At 36.0% G+C, this 19657-nt stretch overlaps 1 protein-coding gene across 1 annotated transcript in view; it reads left to right on the top strand.

Annotated features, from left to right (window-relative positions):
• HEPHL1 (hephaestin like 1) overlaps positions 1-19657 on the top strand; it is a 92610-nt gene that overhangs the window by 21091 nt on the left and 51862 nt on the right. The window contains 4 exon segments of the mRNA XM_024131757.1: positions 2851-3063; positions 3685-3864; positions 8612-8866; positions 11819-11984. Coding sequence (XP_023987525.1) covers positions 2851-3063; positions 3685-3864; positions 8612-8866; positions 11819-11984 — 814 coding nt within the window.

Here is a 19657-nt window from a genome sequence, read left to right as displayed (position 1 = left end):
GAGGCTTGATTTGTGACCCAAGATGTGCTCTATCCTGGAGAATGTTCCATGTGCACTTGGGCAGAAAGTGTATTCTGTTGTTTTTGGATGGAAGTATTATTCCTTTTAAATTATTGAGATTTATTTTATGTGTAGCTTACTTTCTATCCTGAAGAATGTTCCATGTGCCCTTGTAAAGAAGGTGTATTCTGCAGTCATTGGGTAGAATGTTCTATAGGTATCAGTTAGCTTGAGTTGTTTGACAGCATTGTTGAAGTCTTCTATATCCTTGCTGATTTTCTGCCTAGTTTTTCTACCAGTTATTTAGAGAAGGGTATTGAAATCTCTAACAATTACTGTTGAGTTGTGTATTTCTCCTTTCAGTTATGTCAGTTTTTGCTTTATGTGTTTTGAGACTCTTGTTAGGTATGAATACCTCTATAATTGTTTTATCTTCCTGATTTATTGACTCTTTTATCATTATGAAATATCTATCTTTGTCTCTCATTACATTTCTTGTCTTAAAATCTAGTTTTTCTGTTATTGAGAGCCACTTCAGCTCTCATAGTGTTGCTATTTGCATTCTTTTGCTTTCAATCTATTTGTGTTTTGAATCTAAAATATAGACTGCATATAGTTGGATGTTACTTCTTTGTCCATTTGACAATCTCTGCATATTGATTGGAGTGTTTAGACCATTCACATTTAATGTAATTATTGATTGGTTTGAGCTACACTTATTTTGCTTATTATTTTCTATATGCATTCTGTCTTTTTTATTCCCCTCTTCTTCCTTTACTGTCCTCTGTGGTGTGAAACAATATTTTAAAATCTACTATTTATATTTCTCTGTTGATTTTTTAACTATATATTTTGAGTTCTTTTCTTATTGGTTGGCCTATGAATTGTAATATGCATTTTAACATATCACAATATACTTCATATTTTTTACCTACTTAATTCTGGAAATGTATAAAAGCTTTGCTCCCACAGAGCATCATTCTCACCCACCTCTTTTGTGCTATTATTGTTATATTGTCATTACATCTCTCTCTCTGTAAACCCAACAATGTGATGTTATACTTGGAACTGTATATTATCTTATGAATTTTAAAGAAGTTAGGATAAAAAAGGAAAAAATATATTTATAGAATCTTTTATATTAACTCCCATTTTTCCTATTTTTGGTGCTTTTCACTTCTTTCTGTGGATTCACATTCGCTGGCGTTATTTCCTTTTAGTCTGAAAGACTCTTAGTATTGCTTGTAAGACAGGTCTGCTAGCAACAAACTCACTTATCTTTGCTTATCTAGAGCATCTTTATTTTGCCATATTGTTTTGAGGGCTAGTTTTGCTGGATGTAGTATTCTTCATTGGTATTTTTCCTCTAGCACTTTTAGTATGTCATCCCACTGTCTTCTCATATCAAATATTTAAATGGGAAGTCAACTGTTAATCAGGTTGGGGCTCCCTAGTATGTGATCATTTCTCTTTGCCTTTTTTTCTTCCCCAACATCTTGACAACAATATATTTGTGTATGAATTCTTTGTATTTTACTTGTGGTTTGTTGTGCTCCTTTAATGTGTAAGTTAATGTTTTTCATCAAACTTGGTAAAAAATTTCTGCAATTATTTCTTCACATATTTTTTTCTGCCCACATTTCTTTCTGCTCTCTTTTGGCACACTACATTACACACATGTTAATATACTTGATTTAGTCCCATAGGTCTCTGAGGTTCTGTTTATTTTCTTCAAATTTTTTTAACCCTCTCTTTTTCAGATAGGATAATTCTGTCAATGTCTCTTCAAGTTCACTAATTCTTTTGCCATCTTGAATCTGTTGCCAAGCCACTCTAGTGAATATTTTATTTCATTTATTGTATGTTTCAATGCCAACACTCCAACTTGGTTCTTTTTTTTAATGTATAAATTTTATCTCCTTATTGAGATGCTCTATTTGTTGAATAATTTGTCCTACTTTCCTTTAATTATTTAAACATAGTTTCTTTCAGTTGCTTGAATATATTTATAATAGCTGCTTTAAAGTCTTTATCTGCTGAATTCAACACCTAGAAGCACTTAGAGATAGTTTCTATTGGCTGCTTTTTTTCCCTTGAGTATGGATCACACTTTCTTATTTCTTTGCATGTCTCATTTTGTTGTGGCTGTTGTTTTTCTTGTTGAAAACTGGAAATTATTGAGAATATACTGTAGCAACTTTGGATTCTGGATTCTGATCCCTCCATCATCCAAGTTTGTTTATGTTACTTGCTTTTTTGTTTAGTAACTTGTCCGGGTTAAACCTGTGAAATCTGTATTCCTTATGTGTGTTGGCCACTAAGGTTTCTGCTCTTTTTTTCCCCTTGTTTTTATTTTTAAGCCTGGCTGCTGAGTGTTCACTTCTATACCTGCTTAGCTTTGAGGTCAGCATATCTTTTTCATGAGACACAAAATCTCTCAGGTCTCAAATTTAGGTGCTGAATGTGTAGTAAGTGCCCAAGAAGTGTTTGTTATTTCTTCTGCTGCTTCTCCTTTTCTTCTTCAGTTGATGTTAAGTGAAGTAGATTGAAGTCTTCCTGATTGGTATGGGAGGCCTGTCAGAAGGGGTCTTCATGAATATTTATTAAACATCTGGCTCTGTGCAGGACACTTCATATACACTGCCTCATGTAGTTTTTACATCTCTGTGGGGGTAATAAACATTTCAGCTTTACTGGTAGAAAACCAAGGCAGCAAGAATTTAAGTAACTAGCCTCAAGTCCCATAGCAAATAAATTTTAATTCATGTGTGTTTGATTTCAAAGCTCTAGCTCTTTCCACTATAGTGTGTGATCTCTGCATTTTAACTATGTTTTATATTTTCTTGGAAGGAGCCCTGTACCCAGATGGAACATATGGAAGGAAGAAGGATGATGACAATGTTCCTCCTGGCAAAAACTATACCTATGTCTGGCCAGTGAGAGAAGAATATGCTTCTGCCCCAGCAGATGCAAATTGACTGACCTGAGTGTACCATTCGCACATCGATGCCCCTAAGGACATCTGCTCTGGGCTAATTGGCCCACTGCTGGTGTGCAAAGAGGGTAAGACGTCTCTTCCCCACCCTCTCTGTCCCTAGGAGCCTATTCCCAGGTGTGTTGAAAAGCGTATATAATCTTCAGGTCGTCTTGCCTACCTCCCTTGCTTCACACAGAGTGTGCCTCTTCTTCCAAACTTTCTGTAAGATTAAAGAAATTCTTCTAACATAGAAGATCCATAATAGGGACAATAATTCAGGCTTCTGACTAAAAAAATCATAGCATTCTGAAACTTATGTGCTTTAAAAAAAAATACACACTGACACCACACATAGGAAAGTGTAAAATGTAGTCAAATGACCAGGAATGCTTTTTTATTTCACCCACATAATCACTTTGCTATTTTATTCCCTATTAATTGATTTAGTGTATCTGTGCTCTGTCAATAAAGTATACTTCCTTTAAGGACAGCCAGGTTTACAAGTATGTGGTTGTGAGGATTTCTGTTTTATGAGTTTTCTATGGTTCTATCATTTCCATCAAAGCCTTTCACTGATTTTATGTTGTGGGTTACTCTTGTACATGTAGGTCTTTCAAACTTACCTGATACCATTGGCAGGAAGAAAAGCTCATCTTGATTTAGTCCACTTTGAACTTTTTTCTTACTCTTTTCAATGTGCCTGATAGGTACCCTGCATAAATATTCAGGGACAAGGACTAATGTGGATCAAGAGTTTGTTATAATGTTTACTCTTGTGGATGAGAATCAAAGCTGGTACCTTGAGGAAAATATCAGACATTTCTGCACTGACCCTGATTCAGTTGACAAAGAAGATGCTGTTTTCCAGAGGAGTAACAAAATGCATGGTGAGTGCCTCTCACGTTATCAAGTACATACTGACTGCCTTTTGTGTATCTGGCACTACACAGGATACAGAACACACAGAAATATTAAACCTAGTTTTCCAAGATTTATAACTTCGTAATGAGAATAATAAGAAAGTGATGAAACATAATCCCTGTCAGAACCTAAAACAAAGAGAGAGAGCAAGAGAAGAAGAAAGGAACAGAGAGGAGCTACAAAAACTGACAGCAATTAACAAATGGAAATAAGCACATACTTATCAATAATAACTTTAAATGTAAATGGACTAAATTCTCCATTCAAAAGACATAAAGGGGCTGAATGGGTTAAAAAAAAAAAAACAGCAAAAAAACCAAAACCCATCTATATACTATGTACAAGAGACACACTTTAGTTGTAAGGACACACATAGACTGACACTGAAGGGATGGAAAAAACTATTCCATGCAAATGGAAACCAAAAGAAAGTTGGAGTATCTACACTTATATCAGACTTTAAATTGACTTTAAAACAAAGACTATAATAAGAAGGGTGTTACATAATGGCCAATCCAACAAGAATATATAACATTTAAAATATTTGTGCACCCAACACAGAAGTGCTTAAATATATAAAGCAAATATTAACAAACATAAAGGGACAAATAGCAATACAATAATAGTAAAGTACTTTAATACCCCACTTATATCAATGTAGGTATCCAGAAAGAAAATCAGTTAGGAAACTTTAGCCTTAAACAAAATGTTAGATCAGATGGACTTAACAGATACTTATAGAACATTCCATCCAAAAACAACAGGATACACATTCTTCTCAAGTGCACATGGAACATTTTCCAGGATAGATATGTTAGGCCATAAAACAAGTCTTAAAAAATAAATTTAAGAGGATTGAAATTATATGAAGCATCTTTTCTGACCACAATGATGTGAAACTAGAAATTAATTACATGAAGAAAACTGGAAAATTCACAGACATGTGGAGATTAAACAGCTTGTTGCTGAACAACCAAAACATTGAAGAAGAAATCAAAAGAGAAATTTTTTAAAAACTTGAAACAAATGAAAACAGAAATGTAATATATCAAAATTTATGGGATGCAGCAAAAGCAGTTCTAAGAAGGAAGTTCATAGTGATAAATGCCTACCTCAAGAAACAAAAAAAGTTTCAAGTAAGCAACCTAACTTTACACCTCAAAGAACTAGAAAAAGAGCAAATTAAGCCCAAAGTTACTAGAAGGAAGGAAATAACAAAGATTAGAGCAGAAATAAATGAGATAGATACTAAAAAGACAATAAAAAAATCAATAAAACGGAGATCTGGTTCTTTGAGAAGATAAACAAAATTAACAAACATTTAACTAGACTCACTAAGAAAAAAGAGAAAAGTCTCAAATAAATAAAATCAGAGATGAAAGATGAGCTATTATAACTGACACCACAAAAATAAGAAGGATCATAAGAGACTACTATGAACAAGTATATGCCAACAAATTGGATAACCTATAAGAAATGGATAAGAACCATACAACCTACCAAGACTGAATCAGGATGAAATAGAATCTGAACAGACTAATACTAAAAGGAGATTGAATCAGTAATCAAAAACCTTCTGACAAACAAAAGTCCAGGAAACAGATGGCTTCACTGGTTAATTCCACCAAACATTCAAAGAAGAATTCATACCAATTCTTTTCAAAATCTTCCAAAAAATAGAAGAGGGAGAAACTCTTCCAAACATGTTTTATGAAGCCAGCATCGTGCTGATACCAAAAGTGGACAAGGATGCCACACAGAAAAAGAAAAAATACAGGCCAATCTTCCTGATGAACACAGATGCAAAAGTCCTCAACAAAATATCAGCAAGCCAAATTCAACAATACATTAAAAGGTTCATACACTGTGATTTAGTGGGATTTATTAATCCACGGGATTTTAACCATGTAAGTATGGTTCAGCTTCCACAAATCCATTAAGGTGATATACCACAGTAACAAAAAGAAGGATAAAAATCATATGATCATCACAATAGACACAGAGAAAGCATTTGACAAAATTCAACATCCATTTATAATAAAAACTCTTAACAAAAAGAGTATAAAGGGAACATACCTCAACATAATAAAGACCATATATGACAAGCCCACAGCTAACGTTATACTCAATGGTGAAAAGCTGAAAGCTAATCCTCTAATATCAGGAACAAGAGAAAGATGTGCACTGTTGCCACTTTTATTCAGCATAGCATTGGAAGTCCAAGCCAGAGCAGTTAGGGAAGGAAAATAAATTCATCCAAATCCGAAAGGAAGAAGTAACTGTCATTATTTGCAGATGACATGATACTATATATAGAAAACCCTAAAGGCTCCAAAAAAACTGTTAGAACGAATAAGTTAAGTAAATTTGAGGGATATAAAATAAATACACAAAAATTTGTTGCAGTTCTTTACACTAATAATGAATTATCAGAAAGAGAAGTTAAGAAAACAATCTCACTTACAACTGCCTCAAAAGGAATAAAATACCTAGGAATAAATTTAACCAAGGAGGTTAAAAAACCATATATTGAAAACTATGACATTAATAAAAAAAATTTAAGAAGACACAAATAAATGGAAAGATATTCTGTGTCCATGGATTGAATGAATTAATATTGTTAAAATGTTCATACTACCCAAAGCAATCTATAGTCACAATGCAATCTCTATTAAAATCCCAATGGTATTTTTTACAGAACTAGAACAATCCAAAAATTTGTATGGAACCACAAAAGACCCTGAATAGCAAAAGCAATCTTGAGAAAGAACAAAGCTAGAGGCATCGTGATCCTTGATTTTAAATGATATTACAAAACCATAGTAATTAACACAGTATTATATTGGCATAAAAACAGACACAGAGATCAATGGAACAGAATAGAGAGCCCTGAAATAAACCCATGTAAGAATATACAGCAGGAAAAGGACAGTCTCTTCAATAAATGGTGTTGGGAAAATTGAAGAGCCATATACAAAAGAATGAAGCTGGACCACTGTCTTACACACATACACAAATATTAACTCAAATTGGATTAAAGACTTGAATATAAGATCTGAAATTATAGAACTCCTAGAAGAAAACATTGGTGGTGAGCTCCTTGACATAGGTCTTGGTAATGATTTTTTTAATTTGACACCAAAAGCAAAAGCAACAAAAGCAAAAATAAACAAGTGGGACTACATCAAACTAAAAACTTCTGCACAGCAAAGGAAACCATCAACGAAATGAAAAGACAACCTACTGAATGGGAGAAAATATTTGTAAATTGTATATCTGATAAGAAACTAATATCCAAATATATAAAGAACTCATACAACTCAATAGCAAAAAGCAAACAATCTTATTTTTTAAAAATGAGCAGAAGATCTGAATAGATATATTTCTAAAGAAGAAATAGAGATGGCCAATATGTATGTGAAAAGATGCTCAACATCATTACTCATCAGGAAATGCAAATCAAAACCACAGTGAGAAGGACTTCCCTGTGGTCCAGTGGTTAAGACTCTGAGGTCCCAATGCAGGGGGCCCAGGTTCGATCCCTGGTCAGGGAACTAGATCCCACATGCATGCTGCAACTAAAAAAAAAAAAAAGATCCCACACATTGCAACTAAGACCTGGCACAGCCAAATAAATAAATAAATATTAAAAACTAACAAACAAGAAAACCCCATGAGATATTACCTCATACCTGTTAGAATGGCTATTATCAAAAAGAGAAGAAAAAACGTGTAAATTGGTACAACCACTATGAAAACCAGTATGGAGTTTCCTTAAAAAAACTAAAAATAAGCCTACCATATGATCCAGCAATTCTGCTCCTGGGTATTTATCTGAAGAAAATGAAAACACTAATTCAAAAAGATATATGCACCCCCCATGATCACTGCAGCATTATTTACAATAGCCAATATATGGAAACAGCCTAAGTGTCCATTGATGGATGAATGGATAAAGAAATTGTGGTATATAATAATAGAAAATTATTCAGCCATAAAAAAAATGAAATCTCGCCATTTGCAACAGCATGGTGGACTTTTAGGGCATTATGCGAAGTGAAATAAGTCAGACACGGAAGGCAAATATTGTAAGACCTCTTTTATATGTGGAATCTAAGCAAACAAACAAACAAAACCCTCAAAACCAAGTTCATAGATCCAGAGAACAAATTGGTGGTTAAAGAGGCAGGGGATGGGGATGGGAGAAATGGCAAAAAAAGTAACATGTCTCATAAGTCCCTTCTAATCAGTTATTTTCCTTTTCTTCTTGCTGCATGTTTTTGTCATTTAAGTAGCTACTATGTGTCAGCTTTCCCGCTGTGAGGTAAGACAGGGTTTCTAATTACAAGGAACAGATCTGGTGCGGAAGGTAAATATGTAAATAGAGATGGAGGTAAGAGGTGGCCAAGCTGTCCTGGAAGTATGAACAGTGCTTTTGTTTGCTCCTGATCTCATTGTGTTCACATAACAGCTCGAAGGCTGTTTTCATGTTGCTGATCACTTTTATTGAGTGCTTTTCTCTTGAAAAGACTAATGCTCTTCATTCCTTTCTGGGACTGTATTTTACCAAAGAAATCATGCCTTTCTGCACAAAAACATTACAAGCAATAATCTGTGCTAATTTTCAACTGTGCTAGAGCATGTGTTACCATTTCTTCTGGACCTGCTCGCCTCTGCAGGGGAATCTCTTCCACTAGTGTTTCTGTTTTTCAGCGCTCAATGGATACCTCTTTGGAAACTTCCCCGAGCCTGATATGTGTGTTGGTGAATCGGTGTCCTGGCACCTATTTGGAATGGGGAATGAGATAGATATCCATTCCATCTATTTTTATGGTAACACCTTCATCAGCAGAGGCCATCGGACTGATGTCGTCAACCTCTTCCCAGCCACCTTCCTGACAACAGAAATGATAGTTGAGAATCCTGGGAAGTGGATGATAACCTGCCAAGTCAGTGATCACTTTCAAGGTAAAAAGGACAGAGACCAGTGTAGAGGTGCTTACAATGGTACAATTAAACCACACAATCAATGGTGCTCATTCAGTGCCTGCTGTTGGATAGATTCTTGTACGTGTTATATTTAATTAAATATTAAACATAGGAAAAATGTGTAATGTCCGTTTTGCATCTTATCAACAGGTATTTATTAATCACATCCCTATGAACCAGGTAAGAGGTGATTGAAAGAAATGATAAGACCTTCTATGAACCTGGAATCTCGTAGTTAAATATAGTTAGACATTTACAAAATGAATAAAACTTGAGGCAGAATGATAAATGCTCTTTAAGTGTTTTATCACTTTGCTGGAGCAAAGAGGCTTCCTGAGGAGGTGGTCCCTAATCTGAGCCTAGAAAGGTTAGGAATTTGATAGATGAAGAAGGGGAAAAAGGTTTTCCAGCAGAGGAAGCAACATGAACTGGGAAAAACACATGGGCAATTGTAAATAGAATAATAAATTTTTAGCACTGAAAAGGAATTTATAGATAATCTGGGCCAATCCCCCATCCAATTCTTGAATTCTTTTTAAAATTTTTATTTTATTTTATATTGGATTATATTTGATTTATAATGTGTTAGTTTCAGGTGTACAGTAAAGTAAGTTATACATATTCTTATGTCTATTCTTTTTCAGATTCTTTTCCTATATAGGTTATTACAGAGTATTGAGTATAGTTCCCTGTGCTATACAGTAGGTCCTTGTTGATTACCTATTTTATATATAGTAGTGTGTATATGTTAATCCCAACCTAGTAATTGTAGCAGCTTGTTTCATCTCTTGGCTGCTCTGTGAGAACATTCTTCCTTATATTGAGACACAATGCAATGATAGGTACAAAATCCTATGAAAGATGAATGATAAACATTTGTTGACAAATACCTGTTGAATGATTTGGTTCAGGTTCCTTGGGAATAGGTCTTTACTTAGCTGGACCTTAGGCTCATGTCAGAGGAGTGATGAAGGAGATGCCTTAGAGAGGCAGATTGGGCCCCAGGCAATCATATTTGAATGGCAAGACTAAGGATTGTCTAGAAGGCAAGAGTAAGTCCTTCTAGATCCTTAGGCACACTAGTGACATAATCAGTGCAGTGGTTTAGGAAGATAAATATGATGTCTGTGTGCAGAAGGACACAATGGAGAGATTCTGGCTACTGGATGCCAGTTAAGAAGCATTGGCAACATTAGAGTTATGACATATTAAAAGTTTGGCCTAACATGGTAAAAACAAGAATATAAAAAGAAAATGTGTCAACGGGATAAACATAGAAGAAATAATGTGTGATTCAACTTGGATACTGACTATCTACACACAATCACTATGAGGTCAGGGCTGCAGCTCTCCAGGGCTGCTTTCATAACACATTTTTGTTCCCATCAACCTTAAGCAAACCTCACATTTGTCCACTGGGTTATTCCAGTTAAATTCAATTCAGCAAATGTTGAGCTGCTCAGTTAATATGTATAAGACACTCTCCTGAGAAGACAAAGATGAACAAGACAAGGTTACTATTCTTCTCTGCTCCTACCCCCAGCTTTATTGAGGTATAATTGACAAATAGGATTTGTATATATTTAAGAGGTACAACTTGATGTTTTGCTATACTTGTAAGGTGTGATTACCTTACACTCAAGCTAATTAACATATCTATTACCTCACGTAAACATTTTTGTTGTGGTGGTGGTGAGAACACTTGAGAGGTCAAAGAATACAGAGTTTCAGTTATGCAAGATGAATGGGTTCTGGAGATCTAATATACCTCATGGTGACTACAGTCAACAATACTGTGTGGTATACCTGAAACTCCCTAAAAGGGTAAATCGTAAGTGTTCTCCACACACGATCCTTAAATCTGAGAAGAAACTAATCAAGGCATTAGCAGCCATTTGAGATTAGTAAGATTGCTAAACGTGGCCAGTAGCTGTGGACATAAGCTGGAATACGTTACTGAAATACAATGTTTCCTAAATTGTCCATAGCCTCAGAAAAAAATGTTTAAAAATTAGAAGATACATATAATTCAATTTTAAAATTAGTAATTACCTCTAGAGATAATGGTGTCACATTTTGATGAATATCCTTCCTATTTTCTAGACCTTAATATATAAATGCTTATGTTATATATAAAATGAAATCAATCTATTAACACTGCCCTGTAGTTTACTTTTTCCACTTGTTAATATACCAGAAATAAATTTATATGTCAGTGAATATAGATCTACTACATCGTTGTTAATCCTTCCAGTGTCCTTTGTAAGGAGATTACAATTTACTTAACCAACAGTCTTTATTAACACTTATATTTTCCCTATTTTTTGCTAAACACTCATAAACATCAATTTATAGAAATGTTTGTACTTTGTCTGACATTTCCTTCGGAAAACTACTAGATTTAGAATTCCTGGGTTGAAGAGTTTAATTTTTTTTAAGCTATGGACATACATTGCCGAATTCTCCTTTAGAAATTGTTACTCTTCACACATAGTGTGTGAGCATTCCCTTTTCCCTGTTCATCTGACAACACTGATAATTACTAGTCTTTCTAGTCTTTACCAATCTCATAAATGAACAACAGTATCACTTGATTACTATTAAGGTTGAACTTTTCTTTTTTCTTCATTTGTTCATGGGTCAGTAGTATTTCTTCTGTGAATAACCTATAAATGTCCCTTGCACATTTTCTACTGGGATATTTACTTTTTTCTTTCTTATTTATCAAAGGTATTTACATATTAATCTTTTGTCATATGTGCTAAAATATCCCCCTACCCACTGCTTATTTTTTACTTTTAAATTTGTTTATGGTCCTGTTTTCCGTACAAAAGTTTTAAATGTTCATGAAGTCAAATCTATCATTCTTTTCCTGTATGATTTCTTTTGGAGCATTTATACCTTGGCTCATGGTTTTCCTCTCTTCTGCAGCTGGCATGCTGGGGCAATACAATGTTGGTAACTGCAAAAGTGGTATTTTTCACCCCAAGGTGAAGGGCCAACAGAGGCGCTACTTTATAGCAGCTGAAAAAATTCTTTGGGATTATGGTCCTCAAGGCTATAATAAATTCAGTGGTCTTCCCCTAAATGCCTCTGGCAGTTAAGCTCTCTTTGCTGGTGTTTCTAAGCCTCTCATAAGAGAGGCACCTATTAGGCTTTTTGCTGTGATCTCATTTGTAGTCTAGGCACTGCTCTTATGAGCACATACTGCATAGATAGCATACTGGCATCACTTAAGGAGCTCTGAGCCCTGTAATGTGTACAGCTGAGACATGGAGGAATATTTATTGCTTTGTGATTTGCTGGCTAAATCAAAGCACTAGATTCATTCATTCATCAAACATTTTATGAGCATCTACTATGTGCAAGCTGCAGCGTTAAATGCCATGAGAAATACTAAGCTGACAGAGAAGAGAGTAAGGTGCTTGCACATATGAAGCAGACAGTTTTGAAAAGGGAATATGGCAGGACTCTCTTTTTGTTTTGTTTTGTTTTGGCCACCACGCAGCATGTGGGATCTTAGTTCCCTGACCAGGGATCCAACCCGTGCCTCCTGCATGGAAACACAGGGTCTTAACTACTGGACCACCAGGGAAGTCCCAGCAGGACTCTCTTTCATTGGAGATGAACTAGTCAAGGAAGGTTAAACTTTCTGGCTCAAGGACAGCCTGATATAACTTAAGCCCCCTCTACGCAGAATTCCTTTCTCACCCTGTCCAGTATAATGTCATTTTTTCCTTCAAACTCTAACTCTAATGTCACCTCTTAAGTAAAGCCTCCGCTGACACCTGAATAATTTTCTCTGGGCTCCCGCAGCATATAGTATTTTTTCAAATTGAATCTAACATTCATTAAGTGGATGCAGACTCCTGTGACTTCTTATTGTAGAATCATATGCAAAGATGTCTGTGAAAGCATTATAAAATGTACAGTGTGATACCAACAAGTATTGCTATTATCCTATAATCCTTTTTTTTAACATCTTTATTGGAATATAATTGCTTTACAGTGGTGTGTTAGTTTCTGCTTTATAACAAAGTGAATCTGCTATTCATGTACATATATCCCCATATCTCCTCCCTCTTGCGTCTCCCGCCCACCCTCTCTCTCCCACCCCTCCATGTGGTCACAAAGCACTGAGCTGATCTCCCTGTGCTGTGGCTGCTTCCCACTAGCTAGCTATTTTACATTTGGTAGTGTATATATGTCCATGCCACTCTCTCACTTTGTCCCAGCTTACCCTTCCCCCTCCCCATGTCCTCAAGTCCATTCTCTACGTCCACATCTTTATTCCTGTCCTGCCCCTACGTTCTTCATAACTTTTTTTTTTTTTAGATCCCATATATATGTGTTACCATATGGCATTTGTTTTTCTCTTTTTGACTTACTTCACTGTGTATGACAGACTCTAGGTCCATCCACCTCACTACAAATAACTCAATTTCGTTTCTTTTTATGGCTCAGTAATATTCCATTGTATATATGAGCCACATCTTCTTTATCCATTCATCTGTCGATGGACACATAGGTTGCTTCCATATCCTGACTATTGTAAATAGAGCTGCAATGAACACTGTGGTACATGACTCTTTGAGAACTATGGTTTTCTCAGGGTATATGCCCAGTAGTGGGATTGCTGGGTCGTATGGTAGCTCTATTTTTAGTTTTTTAAGGAACCTTCATACTGTTCTCCATAATGGCTGTATCAATTTACATTCCCACCAGCAGTGCAAGAGGGTTCCCTTTTCTCCATACCCTCTCCAGCATTTATTGTTTGTAGATTCTTTGATAATGGCCATTCTGACTGGTGTGAGATGATACCGCATTGTAGTTTTGATTTGCATTTCTTTAATGACTAGTGATGTTGAGCATTCTTTCATGTGTTTGTTGGCTATCTGTATATCTTCTTTGGAGGAATGTCTATTTAGGCCTTCTGCTCATTTTTGATCCCCAGCATCGGCAGGCGGACTCTCAACCACTGTGCCACCAGGGAAGCCCGGGGTTGTTTTTTTGACATTGAGCTGCATGAGCTGCTTGCAAATTTTGGAGATTAATAATTTGTCAGTTGCTTCGTTTGCAAATGTTTTCTCCCATTCTGAGGGTTGTCTTTTGGTCTTGTATATGGTTTCCTTTGTTGTGCAAAAGCTATTAAGTTTGATTAGGACCCATTTGTTTATTTCCATTTCTTTAGGAGGTGGGTCAAAAAGGATCTTGCTGTGATTTATGTAATAGAGTGTTCTGCCTATGTTTTCCTCTAAGAGTTTTAGAGTGTCTGGCCTTACATTTAGGTCTTTAATTCATTTTGAGTTTATTTTTGTGTATGGTGTTAGGGAGTGTTCTAATTTCATTCTTTTACATGTAGCTGTCCAGTTTTCCCAGCACCACTTACTGAAGAAGCTGTCTTTTCTCCATTGTATGTTTATGCCTCCTTTATCAAAAATAAGGTGACCAGATGTGCATGGTTTATCTATGGGCTTTCTATCTTGTTCCATTGATGTATATTTCTGTTTTTGTGCCAGTACCAGACTGTCTTGATTACTGTAGCTTTGTAGTATAGTCTGAAATCAGGGAGCCTGATTCCTCCAGCTCCATTTTTCTTTCTCAAGATTTCTTTGGCTATTTGGGTTCTTTTGTGTTTCCATACATATTGTGAAATTTTTTGTTCTAGTTCTAATCTAAGAAAATGGTACATCTAATGATGTTCACTGTGGGTTTGTCATATATGGCCTTTATTATGTTGAGGTAAGTTCCCTCTATGCCTACTTTCTGGAGGGTTTTTATCATAAACTGGTGTTGAATTTTGTCAAAAGCTTTTTCTGCATCTATTGAGATGATCTTACAGTTTTTATCCTTCAATTTGTTAATATGGTGTATAACATTGATTGATTTGTGCATATTGAAGAATCCTTGCATTTCTGGTATAAACCCCACTTGATCATGGTGTATAATCCTTTTAATGTGCTTTTGGATTCTGTTTGCTAGTATTTTGTTGAGGATTTTTGCATCTATGCTCATATCAGTGATATTGGCCTGTAGTTTTCTCTCTCTGTGAGATTTTTTCTGATTTTGGTATCAGGGTGACGGTGGCCTTGCAGAATGAGTTTGGGAGTGTTCCTCCCTCTGTTATATTTTGGAAGAGTTTGAGAAGGATAGGTGTTAGCTCTTCTCTAAATGTTTGATAGAATTTGCCTGTGAAGCCATCTGGTCCTGGGCTTTTGTTTGTTGGAAGATTTTTAATCACAGTTTCAATTTCAGCGCTTGTGATTGGTCTGTTCATATTTTCTATTTCTTCCTGGTTCAGTCTCGGCAGCTTGTGCATTTCTAAGAATTTGTCCATTTCTTCCAGGTTGTCCATTTTATTGGCATACAGTTGCTTGTAGTAATCTCTAATAATCTTTTGTATTTCTGCAGTGTCAGTTGTTACATCTCCTTTTTCATTTCTAATTCTATTGATTTGAGTCTTCTCCCTTTTATTCTTGATGAGTCTGGCTAATGGTTTATCAATTTTATTTATCTTCTCAAAGAACCAGCTTTTAGTTTTATTGATCTTTGCTATTGTTTCCTTCATTTCTTTTTCATTTATTTCTGATCTGATCTTTATGATTTCTTTCCTTCTGCTAAATTTGGGGTTCTTTTGTTCTTCTTTCTCTAATTGCTTTAGGTGCAAAGTTAGGTTGTTTATACGAGATGTTTCCTGTTTCTTAAGGTAGGATTGTATTGCTATAAACTTCCCTCTTAGAACTGCTTTTGCTATTGATTTGAGTCTTCTCCCTTTTTTTCTTGATGAGTCTGGCTAATGATTTATCAATTTTGTTTATCTTCTCAAAGAACCACATTTTAGTTTTATTGATCTTTGGTATTGTTTCCTTCACTTCTTTTTCATTTATTTCTGATCTGATCTTTATGATTTCTTTCCTTCTGCTAACTTTGGCGTTTTTTTGTTCTTCTTTCTCTAATTGCTTCACGTGTAAGGTTAGGCTGTTTATTTGAGATGTTTCTTGTTTCTTGAGGTAGGATTTTATCACTATAAACTTTCCTCTTAGAACTGCTTTTGCTGCATCCCATAGATTTTGGGTTGTCGTGTTTTCATTGTCATTTGTTTCTAGGTATTTTTTGATTTCTTTGGTGATCTCTTGGTTATTAAGTAGTGTACAGTTTAGCCTCCATGTATTTGTACTTTTTACAGATTTTTTCCTGTAACTGATATTTAGTCTCATAGCATTGTGGTCAGAAAAGATACTTGATACGATTTCAATTTTCTTAAATTTACCAAGGCTTGAAATGTGACCCAAGATATGATCTAACTTGGAGAATGTTCCAAGAGCACTTGAGAAAAATGTGTATTCTGTTGTTTTTGGATGGAATGTCCTATAAATATCAATTAAGTCCATTTTGTTTAATGTATCATGTAAAGCTTGTGTTTCCTTCTTTATTTTCATTTTGGATGACCTGTCCTTTGGTGAAAATGGGGTGTTAAAGTCCCCTATGATGATTGTGTTACTGTTGATTTCCCCTTTTATGGTTGTTAGCCTTTGCCTTATGTATTGATGTGTTCCTATGTTGAGTGCATAAATATTTACAATTGTTATATCTTCTTCTTGGATTGATCCCTTGATCATTATGTAGTGTCCTTCATTGTCTCTTGTAATAGTCTTTATTTTAAAGTCTATTTTGTCTGATATGAGAATTGCTACTCCAGCTTTCCTTTGATTTCCATTTGCATGGAATATCTTTTTCCATCCCCTCATTTTCACTTTGTATGTGTCACTAGGTCTGAAGTGGGTCTCTTGTAGACAGCATACATATGGGTCTTGTTTTTGTATCCATTCAGCCAGTCTATGTCTTTTGGTGGGAGCAGATAATCCATTTACATTTAAGGTAGTCATCGATATGTATGTTCCTATTACCATTTTCTTAATTGTTTTGGGTTTGTTCTTGTAGGTCTTTTCCTTCTCTTGTGTTTCCTGCCTAGAGAAGTTCCTTTAGCATTTGTTGTAAAGCTGGTTTGGTAGTGCTGAATTCTCTTAGTTTTTGCTTGTCTGTAAAGTTTTTAATTTCTCTGTCGAATCTGAATGAGATCCTTGCTGGGCAGAGTAATCTTGGTTGTAGGTTTTTCCCTTTCATCACTTTAAATATGTTCTGCCACTCCCTTCTGGCTTGCAGTGTTTCTGCTGAAAGATCAGCAGTTGACCTTATGAGTATTCCCTTTTATGTTATCTGTTGTTTTTCCCTTGCCGCTTTTAATATTTTTTCTTTGTATTTAATTTTTGATAGTTTGATTAATATGTGTCTTGGCATGTTTCTCCTTGGATTTATCCTATATGGGACTCTCTGTGCTTCCTGGACTTGATTAACTATTTCCTTTCCCATATTAGGGAAGTTGTCAACTATAATGTCTTCAAATATTTTTGCAGTCCCTTTCTCTTTTCTTCTTCTTCTGGGAGGCCTGTAATTCGAATGTTGGTGCGTTTAATGTTGTCCCAGAGGTCTCTGAGACTCTCCTGACTTCTTTTCATTCTTTTTTCTTTATTCTGCTCTGCATTAGTTATTTCCACTATTTTATCTTCCAAGTCACTTGTCCGTTTTTCTGCCTCAGTTATTCTGCTATTGATTCCTTCTAGAGAATTTTAATTTCGTTTATTGTGTTGTTCATCGTTTGTTTGCTCTTTAGTTTTTCTAGATCCTTGTTAAGCGTTTCTTGTATTTTCTCCTTTCTATTTCCAAGTTTTTGGATTATCTTTGCTCTCATTACTCTGAATTCTTTTTCAGGTAGACTGCCTATTTCCTCTTCATTTGTTTGGTCTGGTGGGTTTTACCTTGCTCTTTACCTGCTGTGTGTTTCTCTGTCTTCTCATTTTGCTTGACTTACTGTGTTTGGGGTCTCCTTTTCACAGGCTGCAAGTTCATAGTTCCCGTTGTTTTTGGTGTCTGCCCCCAGTGGCTAAGGTTGGTTCAGTGGGTTGTGTAGGATTCCTTGTGGAGGGGACTAATGACTGTGTTCTGGAGGATGAGGCTGGATCTTGTCTTTCTGGTGGGCAGGACCGCGGCCGGTGGTGTGTTTTGGGGTGTCTGTGACCTTATTATGATTTTAGGCAGCCTCTCTGCTAATGGGTGGGGTTGTGTTCCTGTCTTGCTAGTTGTTTGGCATAGGATGCCCAGCATTGTAGCTTGCTGGTCATTGAGTGTAGCTGGGTCTTAGCATTGAGATGGAGATCTATGGGAGACCTTTTGCCATTTGATATTACATGGAGCCAGGAGGTCTCTGGTGGACCAATGTCCTGAACTAAGCTCTCCCACCTCAGAGGCACAGGCCTGACACCCGGCTGGAGCACCAAGACCCTTTTGGGAAGTCTGAGATCTTCTGCCAGGATTCAGTAGGTGTTCTGTAGGAGTTGTTCCATATTTAGACGTTTCTGATATATTTGTGGGGAGGAAGGTGATCTCCACGACTTACTCCTCCACCATCTTGAAGGTCTCCCCCAAGGTTTTTCTTTAAATTCACTCTTTCCCCAACAATCCAGCAGCATGTATTTTTTAATATTCAAAAATTTCCAAGATATTACTTCCTCAGCTGGGGTTTTTATGAATCTGAAGTGGCTCCTCCACTGTCTTTTTCCCTTTCTGCCAACTGAAGCAGAAGACTCTGAGGCTGTAGAACAGGGCGGTACTCCTCAACATTGTCAAGGTCACCAAAAATGAGGGAAGTATGAGAAATTGTCACAGCCAAGAGGAGCCTATGGAGACATGAAGACTAAATGTAATGCTGTATCCTTGGCTTCCTGCGGCCATCCGGGCCCGCATCCCCAGCAGGAATCTATCCTATTAACCTTTTAATGTTTGAGGGAGTGTTTTAAAAATTGTTTTTGTGGTCAATAAGATACCCTTTGTTTCTTTCATTGTAAATTTCATTCATTCATTCATTCTTCCACCAAACCAATGCACTTGAGGCTTGCCTAAAGAATTTGTGTGGACCATATACGAAAAACTCTTTGATATGAACATTCTCTATTGACCAGTATTTCTCCATAAACAAAATAATGAAAATTAACATTGAAAATTATTTCTTAGTAGCCTTCCAGAATTCAGAAGCTCCTTATAAAATATGAAATATTAAGCTATATTCAATCAATATTTTATGTAATATGTGACAGCACAATGTACTAAGTGACATAAGGGATGCAGGGAGGTCTAAGACAATGTTCCCGATCTCAGGTAGAGAAAGATGCTGAATGCACAGGAGAAGAGAAGTGATTTTGCAAATTACAAATAAGATTTAGATGAGTTGTCCAGACAGTGAGTTCTCTGCACATTCAGAGAGAGCTACGATAACCAGAAAGACTTCACAGAGGAAGTGCAATTTAAGTAGGGTCTTAAAGAATGGTAGAATTTATATAAGTGAATTGTAAAGAGAGGGAAATTTTAGATGCAGGGGTTAATGCAAAGCATCTGCCATAAAGCAGAGTGATTAGACCAGAGAGTGAATGACTGGTGTGGGGGATTTGCATGGGGAACGGGCACTCACATAGAGCAATGCAGAGAGAATTGGGGTAAACTGGATATCCATTGCAGAGGTCCTCCAATCATTTGAACTTTACTTGATTGGCAATTGGCAATTGGAAGCAACTGAAGAATTTGGAGCAAGTAAAATGACAATAAAAATTACTATTTTGAATATTAATGTAGTAGTAGTGTGTATGTTGAGAAAAAAATTGAATGATTGGACACCAAGGGGGGAAAGCTGTGGGGGGGTGGGGTGGGATGAATTGGGAG

The sequence above is a fragment of the Physeter macrocephalus genome, chromosome 16 (assembly GCF_002837175.3).
Source record: "Physeter macrocephalus isolate SW-GA chromosome 16, ASM283717v5, whole genome shotgun sequence".
Lineage (NCBI taxonomy): Eukaryota > Metazoa > Chordata > Mammalia > Artiodactyla > Physeteridae > Physeter > Physeter macrocephalus.
This window is presented reverse-complemented; position numbering and strand designations above follow the sequence as displayed.